Here is a 21,103-nt window from a genome sequence, read left to right on the forward strand (position 1 = left end):
TTAAATTAAATTAACTTTACCTGCACCTAGCAAACAGCATTAAACTTAATTAAATTTACCTGCACCTAGCTACAGCATTAAATTTAATTATTTTTACCTGCACCTAGCAACAGCATTAAACTTAATTAAATTTACCTGCACCTTGCTACAGCATTAAATTTAATTAACTTTACCTGTAACTAGCAAGATCATTAAACTTAATTAAATTTACTTGCACCTAGCAAACAGCATTAAAATTAATTAAATTTACCTGCACCTGGCAACAGCATTAAATTTAATTAAATTTACCTGCACCTGGCAACAGCATTTAATTTAATTAAATTTACCTGCACCTGGAAACCGCCTTAAATTTAATTAAATTTATCTGCACCTTGCAACAGCATTAAAAGTATCATTTAATTGCATTTTCTAAATTGCCAGTCAGAAGATAGCTTAGTTGACTTAAGGAATATTATAAAATATTACAATATTTGAACAAAAGTTTGTTTTAAACGGTCACCGGTAAATTAAATATTATTTTTCAAATCTGCCGAATCCTTCGCCTCTACGTACTAAAACAATCACTGCTAAGCTATAGCGACAATGGCGACATACTGAGCGGACATAATTAAAGTCAATAATTAATTTACACCTTGTTAGGCAAAGAATTATTATTTCGCATCATCTCTGTATTCATAATAATCTGTATTTTTAATTTTGGGCTGTAAGTCGGGGATCCGAGAAAACGTTATGGCAACCTTTAGAAATATGTTGAAGATATGTTTCTGACCCCATCTTTAATGGGGCGCCATTTTTATCAGCTGGGCGCAAGAGGGTGCCGGCAAACGGTTCCTGACTCCTGATACACTACTGTACACATAAATTATATTTTCCTTTGGTCGGAAGATTTATTGTCGAATGGTCGATTTTGGGCACCTGGCTCACGGACTATATGATAGGCTTATGATTTGACGGATACAAAACGAAAAAACTCAGCACTAAAAGTGAAGAGCACAGGCGTCAAACAAGGCCAGCTCCCGACGTAATTGTTCAGCCTAGTTTATCGTGCACCGTTCCTCAAAACGATTATTTGACAAATACACAAAACAAACAGTCATTTATAAATGAGCTCGCAATTACACTACGAAATGCTAATTTTAAAGTTATTCGCGCGCCGTCTGACGCGGATACTGTAATTGTATCTATTGCGATGGAAAAAAATCGTCGATTCAAATCAAATCCACCTGGCAGTATACAAAAAAATCAAACTCAAGAATGGTTAGGCAATAATCTAAATATAAGATTATTATAATTTATAAATATTTAATTTTATGTAGAATAAATTATAGTACCTAACGTTATAACTTTGTAAAGGACATTCGCCAAAGCTGGTTTTTAGAAAAACCACCGTAGTTTAACAAGCGTTGGTGGCTGAGTGGTTAGAGTAAATCTCTTGCCCGCAGCAAACCCGGGTTCGTTTCCCGGCCTGCGCCAATAAATCGCAAATTGATACTAAGACGAATACCGTGAACAATTGGTGGAAACCCTGCCATTGGACGTTGAGAGGTTGCATAACACTCGGCACTCGGTCCGTCCCAAAAATCAATAAGAGGAAGTTGAAGAGAAAATGCCCATACAAACACCACAGACTCAACAAACACAAACACAACAGACTCAACACCCACAACCGTCAAAACACAAACACAACAAACTAAACACCCACAACCGTCATAACACAAACTAAACGATCACACCGTACACATAAACATTACAATAACGAAATATCCAATCAAACTGAGTTAAAACTCTCGCGACGAAAAAATACCATCCAAACCCAACCCAACCGCAAATTAATCCGTTAACGCTCACCGTCGTTCGGTGGTTCTGCCAACCCTTCGACAGTCGTAGAAACTGCGAACGCAGAGATTTCGAGAAACTGCGTACGCAATGATTAACCTTTGCACGGAAAATGCGAACGCGTTCGCAGGACAGACACACAGACAGACACGGTGGGTTGTATGAAGACCCTTTATATATTGAATATTGTCGTATTACCCCAAAACAATTTGATTTTCTTTTGAACTTGGTTAAAAACGAGTTGCAAAAACAAAATACACGTTTTAGGAAAAGTATCTCAGATGAAGAAAGGCTCTATGACCCGAACCATATGGGTCATTACCCCCAACCTTTTCCTTCTCAATTTAGAGGTTTTCCATTGGCTTAAATAAATATGTTAGTAGCCAATAGTGTGACTCCCAAAATTACTAGGATTAATAAAATGGTTAAAATCTAACGTAGTACACCTTTTTACTGGTTCGTGATGAAACCAAAGATAATCTAGACTACGGTTTGTTTCATGAAAAAAACCGTTAGTGAAGATTTTTGAATGGAATAAAGGTACAGTGGCATACTTATGAGTAATTACATATGCTTTCTTATTATTATTATTATGACGTTGGTCACGTGACGCCACTTTAAATTTCGCACTAAGATCCAAGTTTAGTACTTTACTAGCTTTCAGTGCCAAGGCTTAGCGCGAAATTTAATTTCTAAATAATACACATCTTTTTAATTCGTTAAGCGCCATCTGGCCCATTGCTCTTTTGCCACTAAGACCCTGGGTATAAAAACTTATGTCCTTCCTATCCTGGAGTACTGCTCGGCGGTCTGGGCCCCCAACTCGGCAAGCGGGATCCATTCTATTGAGTCTATCCAGCGTCGTGCTCTTCGTTTCGCGGCGAGCGTTGGCTTTTCGTGGGACACTTGTATGACAAACGTTCTAACTAACTTCGCGCCGCCGTTTTAGCCGCCTAGTTCTGGTAAACTCTGTCGTTCACCGCCACGGAGGTGCCCTTGCGCCTCTTTCCGCGGTGGCCTCTCAGTGGTTTCGTAAACCCCGCGGTCTCCGCACGGTGTCTGTGGTGCCTCCGGGATTCCGTATTGCGTGCCGCAAGCACTCATTCCTTCCCTCGTCCATTCGGGACCGGAATTTCTTGCCAGACCATCTTAAGGGCATTCCCGTGCAAACTCTATTCCGGAAGGAGTTGGCGAACTATCTCGAACTCTATGACTAAGTGTTCATAATCTCTCAAGCTATTTTATTTTACAATTGTATTACCCTTTTTCGTTGTATGTATATTGTTTTTGCTTATTGACTGTACATATCTCATTTCTCACTGTCTTGACGTGATGGGTCTCTGACCTTTTGTTGAGCTAATAAAGAACTTAAGAACCATGCTCACGGTGGCAGATAGCGCTAGCAACGCAGACGATATTTTAAACCCGTCAATTCGCGTAGAGTTGCTTATCCCTTGCTTATCCCATGCCTATCCTTAAGACTGATTTTCCGTCACAATACTCTGCAATGAACATAAGCCTTTTTTTTTTTGTAACAAGACTAGTTGCTTTTGAAATATGCCAAAATCTGGAGGTGGTCGTTACTGCGCCTTATTTCATTGTAAAAATAGCTCAATTAACTCCAAAGAAAAAGGAATATCTTTTCATAAGTTTCCGTTAAATGAATGTTATTTAAAACGTTGGCTGTCAGTGGTTTGGCCAAATTCTAGTAAAAGGCCATCAAAGTGGTCTAGAGTTTGCAGTGATCATTTCAGTGAAAAGGACTTTTACAGAAGAGCTAATGGTGAGTTTGAGTGCTTCCCTTAAAGTCACATACTAAATTTATTTAAATCATTTTTAGGAGATGTGAAAGTTCTAATGAGAAGACTAAAATTCAACGCTGTACCCAGTTTAAAACTGGAAGATATTGCTAGCAAAGAAATATCTGGTATTTATTCGTGATGGAAATAAATCACTATGCCCTCTTTCGGCATCAATTTAAAACGTGGTAGATGTTATTAGCCATCATGACTCTGAAGACAGTGTCTATAGAATAGTACAGCTCCGTAGAATTTGCCATGGCGTCATATGGAAATTATACAGAGGTGAATTTTTTCTCAATATAGAAAAGCGTAGTTGAGTAGTAATATCATGTCAGATGATTCTGGCACTAGTTTAACTTAAACATTTCAAGCTGTGAATTATCTACAGGTACCCAGACTTTTGAGGCATTTTTTGAAAGTTTTTTAACATAGTAATATAATATATTTTTTTGATTTCCAAAAGAGGAAAAAAGGTAATAACATTTAAAATTTGTAAGCAAGAAATAGGAAGTGCACCTAAGCCATAGATTGCTATTGCCTTTGCAGATGCTTGATATGAATCCAAATATGTGGCAGAATAGATTTAATTGGAAAATAACGCAATCTAAATGGAAAGGGGTATTAATTTGGTGAACATTAGTCATTTTGAAAGGGATTAGATTCTGTCTCGAAACCCTCGGTAGGTTGTAATTGACATGCTATAAGAATGTTCCTCATAATATTAAAAATTCAACAGCTTACTCCTTATAAGGGATGCCATTCCAGGGTTCGTACACAACCTGGGAAAGTCAAGGAATTTTAAAATGTTTCCAAAAGGTCAGGGAATTTGGAAATGATTCCAAAATGTCATGGAAAAGTCAAGGAATTTTAAAATGGTCCTAAAAAGTAAGGGAATTTTAATAGAACTGTAAAACAATTTTCAAGACCTTTTCCTCGAACCATTCTAAAAAAATGGTGAGGGAAAAATTGGCAATTTGGTCAGGGAAAACCTGGAAATGTCAGGGAATTTCATTCCAGAAATTTTGTATGAACCCTGTATTTTAACGAGGGTTGGCTGATTTAAATCAAATCCTAAAATGTATTTCAATGGGGGGGGGGGGGATAAAAATTGCCAAATCTGAGCATACTATAATAACACCATGGGTCCGGTGATCATAAATAAATTTTGCTTATTTATCCTATAATATAAAATAATACATTTTTGATGGATCACAAAATTTCACGTTTTTGGGACAGTACAATGCATATTTATAAAATTCTTTCGAGTGCAAAATGTTGGAACCTTTTAAAGGACCTCTGAAAAATTTTAAAAATTGGGCCCAAATTTCAGCTAACTCCTCCCCTTCCATACCTCTTGAAAACAAATATGACCAATAAAATTTTGGTATTTTTCAAGCCTTATTTCCAAAATTCAAATGATTAAATATTAGGCATTAATATCTAATACTTTATTATATATTAGTATAAAATAAAGAAACCAATTTATCCAGCTACAACCAGTTAAATCTTTAATAACCAGTAATAAAGTTTTGCTATACCCATATTTCAATCACAAAAATGATATCAGTGAAGTCCTCTTAAATGAAACCAAGAATTTATCAGCTGTACACTATCTCCATGGGGTATTAATAATGTTAAAGTCATGGAGCAGCAGCAGAAGTAAATGATCCGAAGTTATCGAAATAGCACTCAGAATCGGAGGGCGTTTTGCTTATGAAAATGATGAGAAAATCGAGTCAAATAAAAGCTAATTTCCATCCCGGTCTTTTGATGCGATAAATTGCACTTGGGAATTGTGGGTATAGCTATCTCTATGTATAAAAAATGGTTTAATAAAAACTTGAGTTTTTTTTCCACTTAGGAGTGCGCAAAATTTCAAATTTGAGGTCAAAATGTAACTTCATAAGGAAAACGCCTCCAACATGGGGAGTATAGCAATCCGATAACTTCGGTTCATTTACTTCTGACAGCAGTTGATGAAATATTTTTTAAGATTAAACCTACAGAAAGGTGTACTTTAATAAAGAATAAAGATGCAAAAGACCAAATTGGAATAATGAGGAAAAATTTGCCTAGACTTAAAGCCTATTAAATGTTGCAAATTTACCAGTTCCATGCACACCCAGAATGTTAGTATAAAGGTGAAATGTCATTATGGAAATTAAAAGCAATTTCTAGATGTAAAAGCCCGAAAAACATATGCAACATGCCATTTGATGAAATATCTTTTATTACTAATTAAATAAAAAGAAAAGCAGGATATGTTTGAGTTTTTTTTTTTTATTTTTTGGAAGAGAAATGCCACCCTTGGGATGCACCGATCTATCAGCCTATTTTTCTAATATTGGTATTGGCAAATAAAAAATTCCGAAAAACATTATAAGAAAATCCTCAATTAACTATCTATTGATAATATATTTGATTGGCCGCGCCATGTATGCCAGACTTCAGAAGCTAGATCATTCCTTCTTACATCATCACTTGCTCAGAGTGAATGAAATACAAAAATTTTAAGAAGCACACTTTTGGGCGCATTTTAGATACGAAGCTCATTTAATTAGCAGTACGCTTTACAATACCGTATGGTTACAACGCTTTAGATACGCAGCTTGCATTTCATTAGCGGCCATTTATAAAGCCCCTATAAAGGACACTTTTTTGGTGCCTTTGTCCATCAAGCTGGGGCAGCTCGGAGCACTCCACGAGGGGGCAACAAGGTCAATGGAGTTGCTCTTTTTGACCCATTAGAATACGATGGTCCCCAGTGAAAAACGCTATTATATGCTACTCTAGAAATCAACATTACACGGATTTAAAACAAACATGTACCCAGGCCTGACGAGAGAGGGGAAGCAGGTACAAATTACCGGCGCCCAGGTTCAAACAAACAAGGAATTCTTCTCCCGGGGTTCTTTCCAAAAAAGTATTGCTATCTGCAGTAGTAGCGGCTTTCTTAGGGCCTGACCCTTACCAAAAAATAAGTTGGTTTTATTAAGGTTTTAACCTGGTTTTCCTTAAATAAGAAGGTTATTATATAGTATTCACCTGGCACAACCTAACTTCATACTTTTTGAACTATTTGTTAATTGGTATTGAAATGGTATGAAGCTGAATTTTGATTTTTCCACAAAATCAACCTGGCTTATACCTAGAACTAAAATCATCCTTACCTAGCCAGATAAATCTTTAAATTTATTAGGTGGAACATTAATGGTTTTAACCTGGTTTAAAAACCATCCCATCAAGTTGATAGATTTCGACATGGTAATAACGTTTTTCAATTGGTTAATGATTTTAGGTCAGAAAATTACTGTATGAAACTAGTTTTTACGTAGTATTTGCACCTGGTAATTTAAAAATATTTTATGCATGCTGATTGCAAGAAGGTATAAGCATATTGCAAATTAAAATTTTATTTTAAAAAATGCGTATATAATTAACTAAATTTAAAATGTTATTTAATAATAAATATTCCCAAATCGTATAATGTTAAAAAATAACTAATTTTCTAATAAAAAAAGCATGACATAATTAATTTATACATATACACTTGATTGATGGATTAAAATAAATTAAATTAATCTAGAGCCATATTAATTAATATTGCTCTAGCTTAATTTAATGAATTTTATTCAAAGTGTACGTATTAATTGCATTTTTATAGAAAATTAGTTTCTTAACATAAATACAATTTGGGAATATGAAAAATAAAATTTTAATTTATTAAAATTTTAATAATTATAATTATATGCATTTGATTTAAAGGAAGTTCATATTTTATTGGTGGATAACTAAATACAATTAATTTGCTTCAATTAAATTGGCAGGCTCAACCAAAAACATTGTTCCCTCTTTTTCAGGAATTATAAAAAAACATGGTAAAAAATTCCAATTACCAGCAATATTGATTGCTTGTATTGTCAATTCGCTATCAATCTTTCTTATGTGATTTACAAAATATCTTTCCCTATTTGGACCATTTTGGAAAGGTGTTGACATTTTTAGTAGTTGGATTATTGCATAATATGCAATAACACATATGCAATTTGCACGACATGTACACTTGGGAATGTGTTTTACAAAATATTTAATTTTACCAAACACAATTTCATTTGGACTACTACACTTTACGTACATTGTGTTGCGTTTTTTGGATCTTACATATTGTTCGCTTTCAAGCACCACATTGTTAATTTTTAGTCGTTTGAAAACCTGAAAAATATTTATTTGATCCAAATGAGCAAGTAGTGCTTGGCGAACATAAAATGGTATATCATTAACAATTTTAGCTACACCTACAACTGAAACACATTCTTTAATTTGATCAGATAATTTGTGTCTTTTTCCTTTTGCTAACATCTTTTTGCAAAAATACTGGGAATCTGAGCCAATAGTTAATGTTTCATACCAAATTGGTATGCTGACAAAAGCAGATACAGAAGATGCAATCTGCTTGTGGATAGACTGCGTTCCATGAAACATTTTGCTTAATTTTCCATTTAAATTCTCAAATTGGAAACATGAAGTTTCTAAAAGTGGACCTAAGGTAGAATATGTTTCGGACAAATGAAGCAGCCCATGAATGTTGGCTGACATATGTCGTCTACCATATAGCTGTTCAAAGTCTGAAACATATTCTATCAGTAGTGATTTGGCTATTTGCAATTCATCGATTGAGGCTCCGGACTTCCATAAAATATACATTGAAAACACTAGAAGTAAATGATGATTAAAATAAACTGGTGGCCATACATCGTGCAAGACAGGCACAGAATAGTATAACAAAAATAACATAAATTCGGAAGCTTTCCAGTATGGAATATCTTGGGTGGACCGAGGAAGACGTTGAACAAATGAAGGTGGATGAATGCAAAGCAATCTTTCGTCAATTAATGGCCTTATATTATGTAAAGAGTATGGTTGTGCAGAATACTGACTGTCTAGCAATAGTAAAAGAACTTTCTTGGTAACACCTAAAAATACAGCGTGCATGGCATCTACTGATGTTGATTTAATAATATCGGGAACCATTTTGTTTAAAATTGTGGGACCTTTAACCCCTAATAGAGACCTTCCCAAAACGTTTGTTTCTATACCCAAAGCTACAGTATCGTCATGAGTCCTTAGATTTGTAGCATGTTGATATGGATAAATGTGCACATGGGAGGTTTCTGTGATGAAATATGTTTCACCTTCTTGTGTACATGTAGAGCAACCAAATGCTCCATTATATTGAACCATATTTAATGCCATAGCTTTTGCTGGCAAGTCACAAGTTCCACATAGCACAAAACCTTGCATTATGAATGGTTCATTTTGATCTGGTGATCTGACTTCAAAACCATCAGAAAGCTTCTTGAAAGAATGGTGCATTGGTTTAAAAAAACTGTTAATAACTGGTTTTGTAACCCCAATCCATACACCTGCAACAATAACATTTTCTTGCCTAATTCTCTCCTTATAGGGGAGTTCATTGATAGCAAGGTATATTGGCCACATAGTTTTCTTTGAAGAGTTGAACAATTGAACCCCGTCTGTATTCCAAGTAAAGGAGATATTGTTTGGGTTTGAGAGTATTCCATTATTTACGTAATACTTTTGATATAAAGAACCATTGTAAATAGCAGAAATATTTCCATTGTCATCCTCCCGAAATCGATTCTGCAGCATATTATAAAAGTTTGGTCTTTCAAGCATTGCTCTAAGTTGATGTTGTATGGATAGGTCCATTTGATGACAAACATTGTAACAGGCCTAGTATGAAATTGGTATCAACCTGGTATATTACATGGTTATCAACCTGGTTTAGGTATAGTATAGGCCTGGAATGAACTGGGTATCAACCTGGTTTAGGTAGGGAATAGGCCTGGAATGAACTGGGTATCAACCTGGTTTTGGTAGGGTATAGGCCTGGAATAAACTGCGTATCAACCTGGTTTAGGTAGGGTATAGGCCTGGAATGAACTGGGTATAGGCCTGGAATAAACTGGGTATCAAACTAATTAATGATGAGTATAAGCCTAGTATAAATTTGGTATCAACCTGGTTTAAGACTAGTATTGACCTAGTTTAACTGGGTAGCGACCTTGTAATGTAAAGGTTATCAAATAGGTATTGACCTAGTTTTAAACCAAACTATTTTGTCAATATGGTATGAAGCTGGTTATGAAAGGTAGTATTTACATAGTATTATTATGGTACTTGAGACATATCCAAGGTTAAAACTAGGTACTAACCTAGTACATATAAAGAGCTATTTAAACCAGCTTATTTTTTGGTAAGGGGAAACTTATTTTTCTTGGCAGCCCAGCTCTGCTAGACTTTGATAATAACAGCAATTGAGGTTTACTTTAAACATAACATCAGATATTGCGTTCTGCAGAAACAATGTTAAAAATAAGTAATTTACAAGCTTTTAATGTCAACAACTTTTATGCAATGCTTGGTCTTATAAGTTCTCCAAAAAACGATGTTTTCTGTACTTTTCATAAAATAATAATACCAATTTTTAATAATGTGATGACCAGTGAAACAAATTGAAAAATTGTGAGTAAAATATAGATAGTGCTATTGCACGAAAGTCTTTGTTTACTAAGACGCCACTCTTTGATGGCTAATATTGTCTACTTATTGAACACTTTTTCTACAGACAATGAAAGAGGGCCTAGTGGTAGACTTCAGTTACAAATAGATGCCCTTAGCTAATAGCAAAAACACTGGAAAAATATTTAAAAATGATCCATAAATTTTTTTTAATTAATATATAAATTTGAAACGACTTTAAATTTCCATTTACAGAAAATGGAGTTAGTATTGAACATCCATCATTTCAAGATGTAACTTTGAAAGAATCAAAATTTTTAGATGACTCAGGATTGACCAGTTTTGTTGTTGTAATAAATTTTATACATGTATATTTAAAAAAAATGTCTTACAAAAGTCTCAGATTTACGTCTGTAGAGGTTTAAATGATATTTCACAACAAGTTCCCTTTTATTTTACCGAGGCCAATATGAATGAAAAATGCCAAAAGCAAATTATGGGAGAAATACTTATTATTGTCGTATCTTTTGGAGTACTTTGTGCTTTGAATTATGGAAGTGTTAATTTTTGAAAATAATAATAATACCTAATGTTTTTAATTTTCGAGTTTATTACCTTATCATTATTTTACTACAAGAAAAACAATATTACTGACCAAATTTTGCTTGTTGATGAGTAAAGTTTTGTAGTAAGTTGTAATCTGAGACTTTTATACGAAATATCTATTCTTAATTCTATTTTAGTAAACACTTAAAAATTTTACATTTATACTATAGATAACCAGTAGTGTCAATTCAACATTAGCTAGAGAAAACAGCGGGGATGAAATATTAAATGCTCAAGGGGCAGTAGAATCTACTGAAGATCCATTCCAGTTAGACCTTGATCAGTCAAATACAACTTCAAGTGTAAGTGAACTTGTGCATTGAGATTTAAATTGTGGTTTTTCAACATGGTATATTTTAGTTTTCCAGTACAAGTAACTATTTGTTGGAGACGAGTAATCTTTGTAATGAGGAAGACAAAGTTTGCTCTGAAAATATTGAGTTAGAAAATGTTAAATTAGAGCCTATATCGGAGAGTGATAATGAAAGTGAAGTATTTTCGAATGAAGTTTTTAAAATTAAAACAGAACCTTCTTCACCTGAATCAACACATAGTGTTTCACTTGATGATATAAAGGACGAAGAACCAGAGGGACCAAGTTTAGAAATGTTGCAAAATCAAGTATTAGAATATCAACTGCTTGATAAGCAGAGATTTTCATCTTGGTCAATAATGAACGCTGCTGATAGTATAACATTTTCAAAAATGGAACAAAATGGAAATGTTTCATTGAGTATAAGAATCAATCAAAAGTTTAATGTTAAACTATATGTTTGTCAGAAAATAGTCCCACCAGATCATGATATTTTTGAAGAAATTGAATGGAATTCTGTAGAGTATGTATGGAACATATTGGACTTATTGTCTTTAGTGAATTCTTGGAAGTTGTGTCAGGGAAATATTGAACTTCATATTACTGAATTTGGAATATATGGAGAGTTCAATTGGATAACAAAAGGATTCCATTCAAAAAATTGTGAGCTAATTTTTAGTAATTTGAACTCTGATAGATGTTTACAATGTAATGCATTGCGTTTTAGTATAATTGGTAAGAAAATATAAATTTAAACTATTGTAATAGACATAATAACCATTTCCTAGAGATTGAAAAGGAAATATTTGATATTAAATAAATTTTTTCCATATTTGCCCTGTTATTTTAGAAGCCTGGAAGATTTATTAGCATCTGAAGTGTTCCATATTTAAAATGTTTGAACTAATAAACGCTATTATTTTAAATTGTAAACAGATACTTAAGAGATATTGTCAAAGTTAAATGATGCCACCAGGAGAAAAACACATGCACTTTCATCCAATATGAATTTTAGTTTGATAAATCCCACCAACAGAGAATGGCTTGGTACTCTAGGCAAAGATGGGACACAAGTTGCTCTGCAATTTAGTACAAGGTTTTTGTTTCGTTATATAGTAGCTCTTAACCCTAAATGCCACTGCGGGCCAGTTAATTCAGCTGTTTGCTTACGGACAAGTTGAAGGAGTTAAGAATATAGTAGCCCAGATGGCAATGGAGGAATAATAACTATCACAGCACCATTTACTGATTTTTTACTGAAAGCCTTAATTTTGCCTCTGACCAAGGCAAGCTACGCCAAGTACTATTTTTAAGTAGATTTTTTTTTCACATGATAGAGCTGATTTCAATTTTTTTAAGAAATGTGTTCACTACTTCAAGGCTCATATCAAAATCTAAAAATATTTCGGGAAACAGGCAATTTTTCCAAATACAGCCCAATGTGAAAGAAAGATTATATCTTCATTTGAACTATACAAAACTTCATTTTGGTCCTTTCTAAAAAGTTAGCCATGAGACAAAATGGCACCATCACGTAATAAGTTATAATTATTTAGCGTAGCTAATTATTATTCATCAACAAATCACAAAAAAACTTAATAGGTGGCCACTAACTTAAAACTTTTCACTATTTTGAATTTAACCCCTTGAGATCTTCCTTCAAACATCATTGTTCGACGCACATGCTAACCTGCACAAAACTTGCTCAAAGAACAACCTGAATCTGTCAAAACATGTTTTGAGCAATCTTGAAACACTTGAGAGAAGTAAGTGTTACACAAAAATGCATTTGAACACTCAATTGGAAAAGGAAATGTTAATCAGGTATAATTACTTTTATCAGTTCAGTAATAGGAAGGCTCAGTTGTAGAATTTCAGGGTGTCATGGCATCATGAGAAATTTAAATCCTTCCAAAAGGTTTCTAGCTGACAATGGAATTTTTCCAGGGTTAGCAAAAAGCATTTTTTCCTGGGACACATGGTTAAACTGGCATCTTATTCAAGGGTAGCATGCCGTAATTAGAATATAAATTAGGAATTTGGGATGTTAGATTCTGACCAGAGCTTTGACACGTTGTTTTTCATCCTTCCCACTTTATTCCTTTGAATATTCCCGCGTTATTTACACTTTTCTTTAAATTTTCCATCAATTTCAACTCTATAAAAATCATTCAATATGTGACCTAATCTTCGACTGATGCCGTTTCATTTTAGATTTAAAAACTATAAGATACTATAGCATGAAACTTGTGGAAGACGCAAGTTATGTTATATTTGAAAAGTGTATCGCTCTTAACTTATTTATGCTAACAATCAAAGGCTTGAAGAGGAAAACAGCGGGGAAATCATTTAAGCATAAGAAAGAAGGTTTTGGCCCTTAATTGCTAGAGGATCTGCAATTGCATAACACCCATGTCCCCTTCCCACAGCTTACAAGGTGAAAATGAGGGATGCCCAGAAACAGCCAAAAAGTGTGAAAAATCTTTGCTCCACTGGGTTACCTTCTTTTTTGATAAACATTCCAAGAATCCATTCAAGGGCACTAACTCCTTTGATTTTGACGTGAGCAGTCCAGAGAGCAGCCAATATCAAGAGACGGCCTGAGATGAAACTTAAAAGTTTGTTTTACCATTTTAGGAGGAAGAGGGGGTGATCCCTCAGCTTTTGACAGATTAAACCCCTAGATTTGAGTGATTACCAAAAATTTTACTCCATAAATTAATAGTGGAAAAGCCGCGGCAAAATTAATTTTCCACCCATTTTTAACCCAATAATAACCAGGTGAAAAAAAAATGCAAAAAAGTTTTGGTTTTCCAGATAGAACAACGTGCCAATCCTGAAAATTTCTTCTTATAGTTAATTTGAACTATTTAATCTAAAAGTTTAAATTGGTTATTCGAATTCTAATTTCATATGCAAAATTAGTGTAGGTTCAGGGTTAGATGCATAATCTTTGTAGAACCCTATTAAAGGGAATATAACTTCAGGTATTTAGAAATGTTTGGCCCCACTGTACATGCTAATTTGAAAAATTGCAGGTTTTTTCCTTAAAGATTGTTTTGCAGGTTCTATTCCCTTTAAAGGGAAAAGAACCTCCAACGCGTGCTTTCAGCAATTATCAGTGCCGCAGATGTGAAAAGCCATGAGTGGCAGCGGACAATATTGGCACCATTGGAGGGTGACAGAAATACCAAAGGTTATATTCCCTTTAAAAGCATAAGAAATGTTGATTTTGATGGTTCATTATGATGAGAAGATGCTCAGGTTGTCATGAAACAGCTGGAGTGTTTATAAATGCTTGTAATTGTGCAAAAGCGGTCTTTCAATTTTAGAAAATAGTCTGCATGATAGCCAAACACATAAGGGACGAACAGTTGCTCTAATAAAAGCCATGGATGCGCATCAGAAAATTCGAAGTGTCCATACGAGTTTCTATTTGTTATCACAATGCCCATTGTTGTTTTTCACAAGCACACTGTCACGAAGCACATGGAGAATATTGAATAATTATGGCTGAGTGGTTAGCACTTTAGCCTCGCAGCAAGAGGAGCCGGGTTCGATCCCAGCTAGTGGCACTGGGTGAAAATCCGGAACCACTCCTTCTGCGTAGAGTTTGTAAGTTCTCTCCCCACTGGTTAAAGAGGTTTCCACCGAGATCTTCGGTTTCCCCTTCTCATAAAAACTTGCTGAGGTTAACGGTAATAGTGTAGGGAGCTGTTGGCTCGCATGGCATGAAGGGCTTGCCACCACCCTCCTACGCCACCTGTTACTTGATCACGCACAAGCAACATTGCTTATGTGGTCGAAGGTGGTGCCTTGGGTATTAGCTTTATTTAAAAAAAAATTCCATATAACTGGTACCAACGTTACAATGCTCATTGGAAAAATTGCTATCAGTTTTTTTTGCATAGTTTTCTTACATTTTACAGCAACTGAACATACCCAAGCTGTGGTAATATTGTAGTAATACAGTGTAGGTTTCAAATTAATATTTTAAGTCTGTGGCTATAAACCAAGATAAGCCTTAAAAGTAATAAGTTGGAAAAATAATTCCTAGATGATCAATTTAGTTTTCGATGTTTTACAAATAAAAAACCAAATCTTTTGAATTTTTTTATTGATACAATAATGTTATCCTAAACCTGAAAGAAAACATTATTAGAATCTAAAAAGTACCACACACAGAAATGAAAACTTAAAGACCAATGGCATCTGAGCAAATATAATTGTAAATTTATCCATTAAGCATAATTTTAAAGGGGCTCCAACGTTCGGTGGCAAAATGTGTGTAAAGTGCGAAATTTACGGTTGACTCTGCCAACTTGCCTAGGCGGAATGAAGGGGTTGGGGGGAAGGAAAAGCATGCTCAATTTTCGGGTTAAGTGAACTACAGCGGCCTCATTAAATTTTATATTAATTTTGGTTGCGCCTGATAGACCTAGCACGTAGATGCCGAGGGTAATTTTTTATTTTTGAAACAAAACATTTAATTTTTGGAATTTTAAAAATTTCTCGTTTTCATTGAATTTTACATTAATTTTGGTTGCGAATGATAGACCTTGTCACGTAGATGCCGCGTGTATTTTTTTATTTTGGCCTCGAATGATTATTTTTTTAATGTAATTTTAAAAATTTCACATTTTTGGGAATTTTAACGTGTTTCGTTGTACTTATTTCCGTCGTGTGTTCGCCGACACCACAGTTTCGGTGTCCTAATAATTTCCACGTAATATTCCCGTACTTTATAAAATCCATTACAGTTTTTGTTATTTTCTAGGTTATTTGTATTTTTGGGCCACAAACGCTTATAGTTTGCATCCCTACGTCATCAATGACGCAGTTCCACGTATAGATATAAGAACCAAGAATAAATATTTAATTTGAGCAAGAATGAACGGTTCTTTGCCGCCATTTTGAAGGTGTAGATTTCTTAGTAAAACGGGAGGGTTAACAGTTTCAATCGTCTGTTTGCGGATCTTAATTATTTTCACGTTAAAAATGGTTATCTGCCTGGTTAAAAATTGTTCGAGTAGTTCAATTACCAACGGAGAACGAAAATTGTTTATTTTATTCGATAGTGAAGGTATGACCGCAAAGGCCTAACTTTGATAAGCTTTGTTAACTTCTTTTCGTAGATATTTCTGTCGTAATTTGATATTTTATTTAAATAACCCGGCCTTAGAATCTTATCTGGCTTTGTTTAGGGCCCATTTAAAATTTTAAAGCAAAAATCTAATACGTTTTGTAGCTTTGACGAGATTACCAACAAAATGGCTACCTATTTAGTAGCTACGCGCGAAATGGTTTGAATTTTGGATCGCCCTCCCAGTTTCCTTGGAGACCATAGGCCCCTCCCTTCGGTGAAAAATATACTTGATGCGTAAGGCTTGGTACTGTCCTCCAGCGCTTGAGCGAAGTGAGTGCGCGGCGCAGTCAGACGCCAATACGGCGAATCTCGAAAGTGCGTCAGGCGCCAATACGGGGAATTACTATTTAAGTTGATACGATTTCACTAATTATGATGCCACTAGGTACGATTATAGAAGGCCCCGGCCACCGTCAATGCTCGGAATGGGGCTGGGGCGCGTCAGAAAAGTTGCGTTGACGGAACTATTTTTAGAAAAACGTTACTAATCCCCTGAAATGACTTTTTTTAAATTAAGTTAATTAAAAAAATTATCATTTGCGGCCGGAAAAAAATAACTTCGTAATCTACGCGTCATTCTCTACATTCTCCACCAAAAAAAAACAAAAAAACTGTAATCCCCTAAAATTACTTTTTTAAAATTAATTCAATTAAATAAATCATTTGGGGGCAAAAAAAATAAATAGTTTGGTAATCTACGCGTCAAGTGCTACATTCTCCGCCAAAAAAAAACAAAATTACATGACGCCGCTGTAGTTCAAAAACTGTTCAATAGATGTTTCTATAAATTAACGTGGCCCTCTTGTTTTAACTTAGCTACTACTCCACTGCTTTAACTTCGGTAATATTAAGAGCGCGCGCTTAAGGCGCGAGAAACCTCGGATTTTCACGTGCGTGTGAAAACCGCGATGACATCATGACGTAAGAGCTACGTAAAAACACGTTCGGCAAGCGTAGATGAATTTATAGAAAGGCCAATTTTGCCCAATTTTTTTTGCTACCGAACTTGGGAGTCCCTTTAAGGCTAATTTTTCCCATTTAAATTGTTATGGATTTAGCTGGCAATATTTAACTATTAACTTAGACCAAAATTATATTTTTACACATCATACCACTGAGCTTTAAGGGAAATACTATCTACAACTCACTTTAGTTTGTTTTAGGTCCAACATTCATAGGCCTTTGAAACCTTGGTGGTGGAGTTCTATCTTTCCTCGCCTCTTTAGACCTATTCCTTACAATCTTTGAGTGGATAGCGCAAGATACACAATAATGCAGTTTCGCATAAAGTTTAGGCAATGCATATGCTGAAAATTAAAAGGAAAATAAAATTAACTATTAGCAGTGGTATAACACCCAAAAGTTAAGCTTTAACCTTTTGATTTATTAATTCTTTATTGCGAGATAATGAAGGGAAGGGAAGGGCAATGATTTGATAATGTAAATCAATTGAATTTTAAGTCACCTCTGCCACTTTATAGTATTTGGAAAAATGTATAATACTAGTTTAGTTTGTTATAAATTCTCATTGCTAAGTACTTTCTGTAGCAACAATAATTCTAACAAGGAGACTAACCCAAGGTGGTTATCACTGATTTTGTTGAAACTCGAGGGTTAAGTAGACCTTATGGTAGTATGAAAATTTTCAAACGGAAAAGTTGCAATGGGCTTTTGTTTTCCTACAACTGCTAATTACAATTAATAATTTAATTGATTATTTTAAATGTTAGTTTACATAATTATTTTGCAAGAGGCAATTTAAAATGTTGGAAAATAAAAAAATGATTAAATAAAAGAACCAGGCCCGGACTGGCCATAGGGCAGATCGGGCAAATGCCCGATGGGCCGGTGTGGTCAAAGGGCCGTGAGGCCATCTAGCCAGCATGACAATGTAGTGTTTTTGTGGGAAGTAGGGGCCGACGTTTCTAAAATGCCCGGGCCGGTTTTAGGTACAAAGATTAAATTGCTATTTGAAATGCAACAGTATTGTGAGAACTATAAATCAATTTTATGCTACCCAGATATTTTGCCTGGATATTAGATGGAATATTGTAACCTAACCCACTCTTGTCTGTCAAGATTTTGAACAGTTCTCATAAGAACTACAGGTATGATTGGTAAACCTGACTACTGTAAAAAGCAAATAGCTCTTCACCAAAAATAATAACTTACATTCATATACACTGGCATCTGTGATGTCTCTCACTGCTGCGGCTTCAACAATGTTACGAATAACAAACTTTTTAATTGCTTTGTCTTTAGGCACACAACGAGCACAGTTGGTGCATCTCACTGGCTTAACATGTCCACGACCATGTTTACTGCGTCCATTATTTCTACGTTTCGAAGTCTGAAAAAATCGATATTGTCATCAATTTGCCTGCCATGACATAATTTCAGGTCACAGACCATGTGGCAAAACAACAAACGATCTTGTAAAATAATAACTTAATGATAACAGAAGCCTTACAGGGTTCGTACAAAATTTCCGCAATTAAATTCCCTGACATTTCCAGGTTTTCCCCGACTAAATTGCCAAATTTCCCTGACCATTTTTGTGGAATAAATTTATGTTTTGAGGTAAAATCTTGAAAAATGTCAATTGTGTATTTTTAATACATTTTTCCAAAATTTATTTGCCGGGTTTGTTTTGGGGGTCATTTTAAATTTCCCTGGCTATTCCCTGACCATTGGGAATCCTTTTCAAATTCCCTGACTTTTCCCTGACCTTTTGGAAACATTTTCAAATTCCCTGGGTTTTCCAGGTCGTGTACGAACCCTGCCTTAATTTCAGGACAGACAAACGCGTTATCATGTATTTTAAAGGAAAATCTAAAAATTTTGTAATGTTCTTATTTGTTAGGTTAATTGAAATTTGCACCACATTCTTTAAACCCTATCTTCATTGAGCAGATTCCCAAAATTGGGTTTCTAGATTTATTCAGTTGTTCCAACACCACATTATTCAAGTTATTGGGAATTTGAGAATGTATAGTTGTAGCGCTGTGCGCTGACGATAGTAGAGGAAAAGTGGTTCGCTGGGTGTCACGTGGTCGGGCCATTTTTGGGCTACAATAGGTTAAGTTGGACAATACTTGGTTCGTTAAGGCTAGGTACTGTCCTCTAGGTTGCGTTATAGACGGACCATCGTGATAGCAAGATAGGGGTTGGGGTGCCACTGAGCACCCCCAGCGCTTGAGCAAAACGAATGTGCAGCTCCATTAGGCACCAATATTTAGTTTTTGATTTCACTAGTTACTAAAATGCATTGAAATTGGCAATTTTCAAAATTCGTTCACTTAACTAATAATCATTTGCGGTACCAAAAAAAATACCATCGTACTTCTTACAAACTGGGCTTTCATTTAAAAAACATAAAAAAGAGGGGGGCTTGTTCTTCACAATTACCACAGCCGCCTATAGTTAATATTGTGGAAAGGGCTAGGGGAATACACGCCCGAAGAGTGTTATACTTTAAAACCTGCGCTTACATTTACATGCGGCCAGTATGTAACTTTAAACCATTCACAGCATGGATCATATCACTAACAGCAGCCTTTATCACTGGCCCTGGACCTGGACCTGACCCAAACATTTTTAAAAGGCCAAATTTCTTATACCATTAGAAAAATACTGTAATGGGGTAATAAAACCACTGATGTTACATATGTCCCCTAAAGCGGCAAATAACACACCATGTGATTAAACAAGGCCTAAAATTACATGAACACCAACTCAATGGGAACCTTAAGCCTCGGCGAAACTAGACGTGATTTCTTACGAAATCGAAGAAATGCTAATCAATAACTGAAATATAATGAAACCTTTTAAGATATAGAAATACAAATTAATTATTCTTACCATTTTCTTTAAATTTGCTTAAGAAATAAAGCCTTGCAAAACTAGTTCCGTTGGAATTTACCAGAACAGGCAACGTGGTAAAAGCTAACTGGCCTAAAAGGCTAAAAGCAATAAGGGAACCAGAGTTGCCAGATCATAAAAAGGAAAATCTAGCACCATTTCATGAAGGATTGGAAATTATAGCTTTATGATATGGGTGCGCGAGAACAACTCTACTTCTTGGTCACAGTTATATTTATGATAAATAAAAGATAATAATAATGTTTTAGCAAATAAATACCTATGGAAAAATTGTTTTCAAACTTACAATTTTTTAATGGTTTCCCGATAAAAAATTATTTTCGACACCTTTGTGTACTATAAGCAATATCAATTTTTTAAGGAGTTACAATATGGTGCAAGCGTTAGACCTTAGACACCAAGGCCTAGAAATGTTTCTGTATTAGTGAACACTATTAAAAAGGCTAGAATTACTTAAAAACAAAAAATAATCTAGGCAGAAAAGTAACAATTCAAAGTCAGACTATATGCTATAAGCTTTTAGCAGATTGGTTTTAAAAATCATCATGTCAGGATTTTCCGGGATTTTCAACTACAAAGAAAATACTCTATCGGGGACCAAGAATTTGATTAGCAGCTAGAGCAAATTCCTTAAGCTTCGGTATATTGGGCTTGGGAATGACATTCGGTTATATTTTGATCAATACACACGTTTCGGTATAATAAAAATGTCAGTCCTAGTTCTATTTCTTTTGTGTCTCACGTTGTTTTAAAATGTTGGCTACCTCCACATGGTAGTACCTAAGGAAATAATCGTGGCTTCCGGTTTTTTTTTCAGCTAGCCTAGCCCAACAAAATGGGGCCTGAGAATGATGTTCTCGAAGCTAGGAATATGAATGACCATCCTCCTAGCTCGAAGGTACCTAAGGCTTGTTGTGCCACATTTTGTCGTTTTGATACGAAAGGGCACACCATTTTGTCTTTTTATTTTTTAAG

General features: G+C 35.0%; 2 protein-coding genes across 2 annotated transcripts; one reads left to right on the top strand and one right to left on the bottom strand.

Annotated features, from left to right (window-relative positions):
• Window positions 1-3,365: 3,365 nt before the first annotated feature.
• LOC149955528 (uncharacterized) lies at window positions 3,366-13,704 on the top strand. The gene is made up of 6 exons (XM_090166673.1): window positions 3,366-3,619; window positions 3,677-3,763; window positions 10,437-10,531; window positions 10,958-11,089; window positions 11,148-11,623; window positions 13,530-13,704. The coding sequence occupies exons 1-6, from the start codon at window positions 3,394-3,396 to the stop codon at window positions 13,702-13,704; spliced, it is 1,191 nt and encodes a 396-aa protein (XP_090022799.1). The 5' UTR covers window positions 3,366-3,393.
• Window positions 13,705-15,200: 1,496 nt separating this feature from the next.
• RpS26 (ribosomal protein S26) lies at window positions 15,201-20,267 on the bottom strand. The gene is made up of 4 exons (XM_090164541.1): window positions 20,108-20,267; window positions 18,419-18,596; window positions 17,395-17,553; window positions 15,201-15,242 (listed from the first exon to the last, which is right to left on the bottom strand). Exons 1-3 carry the CDS (start codon window positions 20,108-20,110, stop codon window positions 17,396-17,398), a joined length of 339 nt encoding a protein of 112 aa, XP_090020667.1. The 5' UTR covers window positions 20,111-20,267; the 3' UTR covers window positions 15,201-15,242; window position 17,395.
• Window positions 20,268-21,103: the final 836 nt, after the last annotated feature.

The sequence above is a fragment of the Leiobunum rupestre genome, chromosome 2 (assembly GCF_980474605.1).
Source record: "Leiobunum rupestre chromosome 2, qqLeiRupe1.1.hap1, whole genome shotgun sequence".
In the NCBI taxonomy this organism is placed as follows: domain Eukaryota; kingdom Metazoa; phylum Arthropoda; class Arachnida; order Opiliones; family Sclerosomatidae; genus Leiobunum; species Leiobunum rupestre.

Coding starts and splice junctions, on each gene's coding strand:
- RpS26 (XM_090164541.1), bottom strand. Junction 17,554..18,418: donor AGATGCCAGTGTATATGAAT/GTAAGTTATTAT, acceptor TTTAATTTTCAG/CATATGCATTGCCTAAACTT.
- LOC149955528 (XM_090166673.1), top strand. CDS start 3,394: ATGCCAAAATCTGGAGGTGGTCGTTACTGCGCCTTATTTCATTGTAAA. Junction 11,090..11,147: donor AGTCAAATACAACTTCAAGT/GTAAGTGAACTT, acceptor GGTATATTTTAG/TTTTCCAGTACAAGTAACTA. Junction 11,624..13,529: donor ATTGAATGGAATTCTGTAGA/GTATGTATGGAA, acceptor CCCTTCCCACAG/CTTACAAGGTGAAAATGAGG.